The sequence below is a fragment of the Anneissia japonica genome, unplaced genomic scaffold, assembly GCF_011630105.1.
Source record: "Anneissia japonica isolate Jap-2015-1 unplaced genomic scaffold, ASM1163010v1 scaffold6406_len342834_cov151, whole genome shotgun sequence".
Taxonomy (NCBI): domain Eukaryota; kingdom Metazoa; phylum Echinodermata; class Crinoidea; order Comatulida; family Comatulidae; genus Anneissia; species Anneissia japonica.
The window spans coordinates 199,243-210,469 of record NW_022738763.1 but is presented as its reverse complement, the minus strand read 5'-3'; the positions used below and the strand labels follow the sequence as shown (position 1 = coordinate 210,469).

At 33.2% G+C, this 11,227-nt stretch overlaps 1 protein-coding gene across 1 annotated transcript in view; it reads left to right on the top strand.

The window, feature by feature from the left end:
* The first annotated feature begins 2,292 nt into the window (after positions 1-2,292).
* Positions 2,293-11,227, top strand: part of LOC117117818 (carbonic anhydrase-related protein 10-like) — a 21,613-nt gene continuing 12,678 nt past the window's right edge. The window contains exon 1 of the mRNA XM_033262284.1: positions 2,293-2,473. Within this exon, the coding sequence (XP_033118175.1) occupies positions 2,342-2,473 (132 nt within the window). The 5' untranslated portion in view covers positions 2,293-2,341. The remainder of the gene's footprint in view (positions 2,474-11,227) is intronic.

The window sequence follows — 11,227 nt, the reverse complement described above, 5'->3', positions numbered from 1 at the left end:
AGACAGCGTCGTACGACGCAGCTTGACGCAATTTGTTGTCGCGTCGGGTCTATGTGAGTGAAAGGCAGACGCGTCATAGAACATGTTTAATATTTCTCACGACGGCTCAAGACTGTCCCCGACGATGAATCGCGTCGGGCTGCGTTGTATGATGCTGTCTGAGTTGGCCTTAACATGCACGTTAATGGGCCGTATTGCACATGGGAACCAACAACTTTAACATCACTTCTAAAAGACCGTGCACTTTTTTTTTTATAAAGTACTTGCATGAAGCAAAAGGAGAGCAGTGATGGAACTAAATCAGAAACCAAGTTTACTTCCGTGGTTCACAGGAGTCCCAAGTAGGAAGGAATCCCTTCCAGGAGATTTGGTTAAATGAACGTTCTTAACGTATTTAATTATATTTTGCCGCACATGGTGATACGGATCGGCAATGACCTCCGTGAGACAATTGATAATAAAAATACTAAAAAAAAAACATACAAATATTGAATGAATTTGCAGGAGATAAGTTATTTTCCGGGGATTTTTGTTGCTTATGGGGGTGTGGGAGGCCGTCCCGATTTACAGGAGACTCCCACGACTTCAGGGAGACTTTGGACATCTGGGTTCAGCGCATGCTCAGTGGCTACCACCAGAGCCAACTGAGCTGTGATTTTCTAATGAATTTCCCTCTACTGTAGTACATTCTACGTGGCCATAAAGTATGTGGTTTGCAGGAATAATCACAGTCTTACACTCTTATTGATGTCTTGTGGGGAAAAAAAAGAATCTCTAACTGTACTAAAAAAATACAAAATGAATTAAATATATCTAGATTACAAATTACTGTCTTTACATCACTTTGAGGAAAATATGCAATTTCTCAAAGCTCATCGCTATGGCAATAATATACACATTTGCATAATCGTATTTCTATAATAAATCTTGACTTCTGTTATAATAAGATGTCTAAAGCTACAGTACTGTGTATACAATATGCACCATGGGACATACCATTATACGAAGCTATATAATGCTAAATTATTGCGTTTTAAAATGTGATGTGCGTATCTAGGTTGTAACTTATCAGGGAAGACAATGTTTCTCAATTAACGGATTGCTTGACATTTAACACCAAATATAATTATTCTTACTTACTTATTGTATATTTGGTTTAGGAAGACAGCTAGATACGCCTTTCATTATTCATTTAATACCAAAGCGCTATTTTTTTCCTTCCCACAAATAAACAAAGATACAAAAGTGAAATAATATAAAAGTGAATCTTTATGCATAAACTACCACATAGAGTTTCCCTTTTTTATAGACAGACTTATTTATTTATTTATTTTCATTAGGTATAAAACAAACAAAAATGCAACAAAAGCTAAAAACATACTACCTACCTACCTACCTACCTACTTGTACCATACTAAAAAAAGACACCAAGGTTAAGGAAGGTGCCAATTGTTAATATTTATAATTATTTAATAAAATATATACTTCATTATTATCCAATATACATTTTTATATTAATTACACAAAAATTAAAATTATTAATACATCAAGGAATATGTATAAAACTAACAAAAATATGTGTGTGTGTGTGTGTGTGTATGTATATAAGATATTTATTACAAACTTTTGTTTATTCATTTAATACTAAATATTCTTGGGTTTTTTTTACAACCAGGCGTATGTTTATATTTTGTTTTTGATAAATTCATCCAATTGGAAATTCTATAAAAAAAAGCATTCCTTGCCAATTTAAAAGTAAATATATTTTTTTTCATTGCATTATTACCTTAAACTTGTCCTCAATGATTTTTGTAGTTTGTAAATTAGTGGAAACTTGTTTGTATCTCAATCTTTTCTACAAGATATTTATTACAAACTTTTGTTTATTCATTTAATACTAAATATTCTTGGGTTTTTTTTACAACCAGGCATATGTTTATATTTTGTTTTTGATAATTTATCCATTGGAAATTCTAAAAAAAAAAAAAGCATTCCTTGCCAATTTAAAAGTAAATGTATTTTTTTTTCATTGCATTATTACCTTAAACTAGTCCTCAATGATTTTTGTAGTTTGTAAATTAGTGGAAACTTGTTTGTATCTCAAAAGTTGAATTTGAATTACAGAATAAAGACCAATTGTTATTTGACTTGGATTTATCAAGTTGTAGTAAATATTTATAATTTAAAGTAGGTAGCATGGAAAATAATTTATTGACCAACTTACAACTTACCGTATACACAATTGAATTTGGCAAGTTTGACTACAGTACAACAATGCAGGAGAATATATAATTATTATTGTTTGTTTTCTTTTTTAGATACAAAAACACCTCTAAATCGAATGAATGTCAAAGAACTGCTACCAATAACAAAAGATTACATAACGTACCATGGATCAACGACTACGCCTCCATGCAGTGAGAACGTTATATGGATGATACTTAATAGGCCTATTTATATTGAGGCGGATAAGGTAGTATTTTTATGTATGTATTTATTATTTAGTCAGTAATCTGCTAAAAAATATTATAAGTCAATCGTGACGTCATCACTGTAACTCCCAATGTTATTTTCCTATTCCCCACCATCCACTAATTTTTCAATTAGTAGACGCTTGGCTTGATTTTTTTTAGGTTTGTGTGCAAAAAAAATTCCTCATATTTTTGTCACCGCGGAGACATCGTGCACTTAGGTTACATGTAATACATTCAAAAATAATGTAATACATTCAAAAAAATTTTCAAGCAAGTACCTTGAAGGCCCTCAGGAAATTTTTTCAAGCATTAAATCTAACCTTCGTATAATAATTTTCCTATAGCGTACTATGCAGAGCTCTACTAATTGTTTATTGTTTTATATATTACTGTAAACCTCAATCCAGATGTTTAACATGGTCTCGTGTGATACACCCACCTTACAGCTAACTATAGAGCCAGCGGGAAAACAGACTCGAAAGTTGATGATGATGATGATAATGAGGAGTTGACTCACATTATATCTTGAAAGTTGATGATGATGATGAGTTTGACTCACTATAGATATTGTGAAAATAAAATAATTACTGTAAATATGAATTGTGAAATAAAATAATTTACCTTCCAAATGAAATTAAAAGGATATTTAATGAACTGTCGATACAGTCTTTTAAAAATCATTTAAACGATATAATTTAACATTATTTAGTTACTCTCTTCTAGACAAAATATTTTATTAAAGTTTAACAGATATTCTTTTTGTCTTTTCCTTTTCAATTTTGGTTAAAATTTAGTTTTAAGTAATGTAGTTTTTGATATAGTAGTTTTTTTTTTAATTTATGTACATATTGTTTTTCTTTAACTCCTTAGTTTTGTTTTTAGTTCAATTTCTGTTTTCATTTTGCTTTTCTTTTAATCTTTTTACTTGTGATCCATTTGTGTTACCAGCGCTGCATCACTGAAAGTTTAATCACACAAAAGATGAAGATGGTATTGACTTCAGCGAAAGCGTGTGTCTAATAAAATTACTACATCTTTAAGATTAGTCTCAGAGTGCTGCCTCATTATTAACTGTTATCAATATTTGTTCATATTAACACAGCTGCAACTACACTTAACCATAGACGTGTGCATGGCAAAAATGCGCTTTCAATTTTTCATTCGTATGTGAATATACTTTAGCACATTGGCCATTGCGTTCCTTACATACGCTTGTCACGTTGCTGGGGGCGGATGCAGGATTTGGCAGTAGGGGGTGTGTGAGAGTCACCACCTCTGCCCCACCATGGTTGGGGGCTGAGGGTAGAACATTTTGAGAATATGAACCTCTAGGTGCCCAGAAATTGCACTCTCATACCTTAACAATCTTACTGGTAATTCATATTAAACATTCCAAAAAACAATTATTTTTCTTAATACAATATATCTGCACCAATGCCCCCGCCCCATGTGTATTCCCCTGCCCCATGTGTCTGCCCCAGCGTTGAAAATATTTTGTATACATTTAGATTATTTGTTCCACCTAAAGCTAGACAGTATAGCGACGATCAGATGAGTGATAAGTGAGATTTTTGCTAATATTTTTTGTACGTTTCTAAATCTGTATTTAGTCTGATGTTTTTTAAGACAGTGTGTATGCCTAGGGGCTATGCAAACACTTTGTTCTAGCTTGTAGAACCTATGGCAATACGTCTCTTATCATCTAAAGCAGGTCTCACGATATTCATCATGGCTGAGCATTCTAAGAAAGAATAATGATACAAACTAGTTTCCTAATAAATTCTAAAAACATCGCTCCTTTATTTTCCCTTTTAGCAAACTCCCACAATCAATACTATAATTTTTTAAATGCGTTCAGTAGACATGTAAAATGAAACAAAAAAGCGGCAGATAAAACACAAAAATATATAACACAACATTGTTGCATGATAAGTCACGTAAAATTATTAATGTAAAATATCACTGATATCTAAAATGGAATATAATATAAAACACATTACAGTTGTCTCACCTGTTTGTGTCAGAATTTTGCTATGAGCCCGCATTTATTCTTTTATGCATATTGGATTCTCCTGTGGTTGATTATGATGATACGGCAAGACTTTTTTTATACTTTTTTTTTTTTTTTTTTTTTTTTTAAATCGTCAAAGGAGGGCTGAAAAAATATAAAAATAAAACTTGGGTTTTTCATTTAGCAAAGAGTTTTGCCAAAACATCCAGACTGAGAGAATGATGAGGATGATGATGATGATGATGGGGATGAGGATGATGATGATGATGGGGATGATGATGGGGATGAGGATGATGATGATAGTGATGATAAGGAAGATGGTAATGATGAGAATGATGATGATAAGGAGGAATATGATGAGGAGGAGGATAATATTAAGAAGGAAGATGATGATGATAAGGAGGATGATGATGATAATGGTAAGGAGGAAGATTATGATGATGATGAGGAGGATAATGATGATGAGGAGGATGATGATGATGAGGAAGAGGAAGATGATGATGATAAGGAGGAAGATGATGAGGAGGATGATGATAATGATAAGCAGGAAGATGATGATGATGATGGTGATGATAAGGAGGATGGTGATGATGATGATGCTGATAATGGTATGGAGGAATGTATGATGATGATGATGAGGAGAATGATGATGATGATGAGGAGAATGATGATGATGATAAGGAGGAGGAGATGATGATGATGATGATGATGATGATAATGGTAAGGAGGAAGATGATGATGATGATGATGAGGAGGAGGATGATGAGGAGGAGGAGGAAGAGGAGGAGGAGAATGATGATGATAAGGAGGATGGTGATCAGGAGGATAATGATGAAGAGGAGGAGTAAGATGATGATGATGATAAGGAGGATGATGAGGAGGAGGATGATGATGATGGTGATAAGGAGCATGGTGATATTGAAGATGGTTATGATGATAAAGAGGATAATGATGATGATTTTGTAATACTGAATTTTTGTCTTCTCCACAAATTCAAAATTAAATCAAATTTATTTATCTCATGATGCCTTCAAAAAGCAATTGAAACGCCACCTTTTTCTGAGAATTAAGCTATGCACAGTTAGCTAGCGCTCTGAGATTTTTTGTTTAGAGCACTTTAAAAATGCATATTTATTATTATTTTCCTTGTACCAAATTATATCATTTAATTTGGACTACTATCACCTGACCTCTTTGGACTAACTAGGTCACCCTCTATAAATATTATTTTAAAAAAAAGATGTGCAGGATGTAGATAAAAAAAGTAGACACTTGTTGCCTAGAAACACACAGATACATTTTGCCTAGCTAGAAGAAAACGTTCTATATAAAAATAACATTGATTCTTCCTGTTAATGGACACGCATGCTAGAATGAACTGTGTGTGAAACTCTCGCATAAACAAACAAGCCATTCTACTTGCGGATCTAAGCAAAACAGCCTGGAGCAATATTGCCTCAGTCTGTATATTTAGATACTGTTTCATAACAACACTGTGTCAGTTTGTTTTCATTCTTGTTTTTCTTTTTTCCCCCTAATATTTGACATTTGTTACGAGGAATGATCATTATTGTTGCTATGGGAATCCATGAAAGGTGATTTATGTATTGTGATATTAATGTGAAATGTTATGTATCGCTGAATTGTTGCTGTCATTAATGTTAATTTGCAAAGTGCAGGATGGGGTGAGGGTAGTGAGAGGAATCGGGGCATTTGAGAGTGGTGGGGAGTGGGGGAATTGCTTTATGTTATAGGAAAAGCCAATATCAGGTAAAAGCCCAATAATGAAGCAAAAGGCAACAACATTTCCCAATATTAATACATTACGAATCTACGGTATCCAAAGACTAATAACACCACAATATTTTTTAAAAATCTGTAGGAGAACTGAACTCTAGGGAAATTTCTGTTATTTTTATGAGATCATTTTTTAGTCTTTAATGTCTTTTTTTTGTTGTATTATGTTACCAAGCTCTGAGGAGTCACGCGAGGGCAATTAATTTTAATACTACAGTACTTCCATAAAAATTATAAAATTTGTAGGCCTAATTTATTAAATTAGTAGGTTTGACAATTCAACATAAAGTAGGGAGAAAATCTACCACAAAGTATCGATTTATTATTAAGATTGTGAAGTTCCACGAGCATCTATTCATAGGGATGTTGTTGTGGATAAAAATTTAGATTGTGCAATATTTCATGCATGATTTTCAATGGGGCCAATAAAAAAAAAAATTTGTGTTGGCCACTCCCAACCAACCCAAAATGTTCAAAATTGATGGTCTGCTTTGTTTTATTTTTTTTGTACAAAAACGAAAAGTATTATTTTAATGAGCTAAAAAGGCTGGAATAGGCTTATCTTGTGACGGTAGGCGATGCGACAGCGTTATGCAATCGTTTTGCTCTTCAATATAGATTTAAAATGGTCTTTGTTGTATTTTTGTGTATTTTTCTACTTTTTAGGCATAAACACATTACCAGTTAAATTTAAAAAATATGCTGTCTCTTATACACATCTAGATGTGTATAAGAGACAGGTATTAGGTAGCAAACAAGTTGCCTGGCACTGTGGGCGAACGACAAAGGCCTAGTGCTGTCTCTTATACACATCTAGATGTGTATAAGAGACAGGTGCAGGATGGGGTGAGGGTAGTGAGAGGAATCGGGGCATTTGAGAGTGGTGGGGAGTGGGGGAATTGCTTTATGTTATAGGAAAAGCCAATATCAGGTAAAAGCCCAATAATGAAGCAAAAGGCAACAACATTTCCCAATATTAATACATTACGAATCTACGGTATCCAAAGACTAATAACACCACAATATTTTTTAAAAATCTGTAGGAGAACTGAACTCTAGGGAAATTTCTGTTATTTTTATGAGATCATTTTTTAGTCTTTAATGTCTTTTTTTTGTTGTATTATGTTACCAAGCTCTGAGGAGTCACGCGAGGGCAATTAATTTTAATACTACAGTACTTCCATAAAAATTATAAAATTTGTAGGCCTAATTTATTAAATTAGTAGGTTCGACAATTCAACATAAAGTAGGGAGAAAATCTACCACAAAGTATCGATTTATTATTAAGATTGTGAAGTTCCACGAGCATCTATTCATAGGGATGATGTTGTGGATAAAAATTTAGATTGTGCAATATTTCATGCATGATTTTCAATTGGGCCAATAAAAAAAAAAATTTGTGTTGGCCACTCCCAACCAACCCAAAATGTTCAAAATTGATGGTCTGCTTTGTTTTATTTTTTTTGTACAAAAACGAAAAGTATAATTTTAATGAGCTAAAAAGGCTAGAATAGGCTTATCTTGTGACGGTAGGCGATGCGACAGCGTTATGCGATTGTTTTGCTCTTCAATATAGATTTAAAATGGTCTTTGTTGTATTTTTGTGTATTTTTCTACTTTTTAGGCATAAACACATTACCAGTTAAATTTAAAATATATATATATATATATATTCCTTTATACCGACCTACCCATTTTTTGGATTTTCCCAAAACATGGCCAATACAATTTTTTTTTTTTTTTTTGGGTCGTTGAAAATCACCTCATATCACCATATTTTGCAAGCTAGTTTCCCCTCACTTAATCATTGTTCCCCACCCCCTCCCTAACACTTTACCTTTGCACACCCCAATCTCACACCACTGCAAATCATGATGATTATTAGTTAATTGATATTATTATTATTTATATATTATCAAATTATATGTTACCAAGGAAATAAATGTGGTAGTGATTTTGTGAATTGTTTTAGATAGTAGTTATCTTTATCGGGTTGCATCTACATCTTATGTGATTGATGGAGCATCAAACTATCCTTGAATTTATCTTTCATGATTTATTCCAAATCATTCTAAAATGTAAATAGCTATATAAAAAACTATTACTTTGTCCTTGAGTCTATACAAATACATTTTATATACAAGTCGGTTTGACTAATAATCTTTAAAACAATTTTTATTTTTTTGGTCTGGAAATGAAACATTCTGGAGTGGCCCATTTAGATAGATAAAGCATACACTTGGAAAGGAGAGGGATTTGAGAGGGATAGATGAGTGGAGTGGATAAAGCTAGAATAATTGGTAATGAAAATAAGGTGATTGGTGAGTTGAGGAGAAAGAACAATTACAGCTAATATATTTGCATAGAACCATTGAGGAAAGTATGGCCCAAAAAAAAAAATTATTAGTTTATCACCCTTGGGCGCATGTCTTCTATGGTAAAGAAAAATATTTTTGAACAAAAATTTTTTTTTTTCATTTTTTTAATTAAATAGTAGATATTGTTTGTATTATATCAATCATGATTTACTTTGAATATCAATGCACCAGCCAACAACCCAAAGGTGATATTTGGCTTTAGCAAAAATTAAAAAAAACCCTCCTTCCCTCATCACTTTTGCAGCCTACAAAGGGTGAAACTAATAATATTTTTAATAGGGCCTGATGCTGAATATATCTAAAAAATAAACAGAATGTATTAGGTAGCAAACAAGTTGCCTGGCACTGTGGGCGAACGACAAAGGCCTAGTGTGAGGGAGGATTTATGACCTTTTTTTTGCTTAAAATGGATGAAAGTTTTCCCTTTCGGATACTGCAGGTTGCTTTGGGGGAACCACGACATCACTCAAACATTCCACAAAAAATTGAAAATCTAAAATAACTGCCAAAACATGTTTAGGCCTATTTGAAAATGCCAACTGCCATAGGCACGACATCCACTCAACCATTGAAATTTCATTTTTAAACAAATTGAAAATCTGAAACGGCTGCCAATTTTTTTTTTTTTTTTTTTTTTCAAAAAAATGGTACTGTAATGTAATGGTAAAGTGTGGTACCTCAATTACCACACTTTTCAAGTCAATACATAAATCTAATTTTTTGCGGTTATTTATTCAATAGAACATTACATGAAATACCATCATACATACTTCTCTGGTGAACATTAACAATATTTCAAGTTTAACATTAACTCAGTATGATTGATGATGGAGTGATGCGGTAAGGTCACGCGTACCTACCTAAATCAATTTACTCATAAATTGTTTTAACCTAAAGTAGAGCATATATATTTATTTATTGAACAATATTACATGAACAATATTACATGAACAATATTATTATAGTATAATAATGATAATAATTATTATAATAATGTATATATATATATATATATATATATATATATACACATAATAAATGACACGGTCGATACCAGTGTAATATAAATGCAGGTATTACGATTTAACACTAACATTAAGTTATTATTAGAGAGACATAGAGCAAAAATGGCGCATTTTTGTTAAAGCGGAAAATTCACAACCTGGGGCGATTTCAAAAGACATCGTGTACCTGTCTCTTATACACATCTAGATGTGTATAAGAGACAGTATATACACGCTTAGAAGTATCCATTGGGGGAAACTAAAACAATGAAGTGGGTTAAAAACAGTACCTTAAGGCGAAAGTAGCGTCGCTAAGGGGAAACTTAAGCGACGTTAAGGCGAAATCATAGACAAAAGAGTTTCCCCCTAAGAGCCGAATAAAGGTATATATATATATAATCATTAACAGAGATGACTACATCAGTGAAGCAGAGTCCCAGCTTGCGGATTCATCTTTTTACAAACTGCTTAACTCCGACCCATCCTGTTCATATAAAAAAGAACTTAAGACTTTAGTTAGCCAATTACATCCTGATCTCAAGCCTAAGGTAAGCAACCTCGTCCCTGACAATCCTACACCGGGTACTTTCTACACCATACCGAAAATACATAAATTACCTAAACTTATAACTAACAAAATTAATTCCACACCTAACCTACAAGACACAATTGATACCGCCAAATTGAGCCCAGCCAACATTTTCACACTTGCCAAATACCTCCATATCACCACGCCAGGAAGACCTATCATTTCGGGTATTAATTCTCTTACTGAACACATTTCGGGTTTTATGGACAGTATCCTCAACCCACTACTCCCGAACATTAAAAGTCTCATACAAGACACCACGCACTTTCTTCGCAAACTCCAAGAGATAACACACTTGCCAGATAACACTCTACTGGTCACCATGGATGTCACTGGCCTTTATACTAACATCCCCCATAATGAAGGTCTAGATGCTTGCAAATTCTTTCTTAATGAATTTTATCCTACACCTTACACATCTGATCTCATTTCACTAATCGACTTTATTCTAACCCACAATCATTTTAAATTTAATAATTCTAACTATCGCCAAGTTAAAGGCACAGCTATGGGTACTAAAATGGCCCCCTCGTACGCCAACATTTTCATGGACTATTTTGAAAACAAAAACATCTACAAATACCCCCTCCAACCTCTATTTTACGGCCGCTATATCGATGACATCTTTTTTATTTGGCCACATGGATCTGACACACTCAACTCATTCATCTCCCACATAAATAACTCACATCACAGCATCAAGTTCACCACGGAAAACTCTTACTCAGAAATACCATTTTTAGATGTATCAGTTGGTTTAAAAGAGAATGAAGTCACAACAACAGTTTACACCAAGCCCACAGACAACCACAGATATCTGAACTTCAATAGCGCTCATCCTATAAAACTAAAAAAATCCATAATATATAGTCAGGCGCTCAGCATAAAACGAATTTGCTCCACCAATACCGAATTTGATAAACATATTAACACTCTAATCCACAAATTAAGACTCAGCAATTTCCCAATGAAGC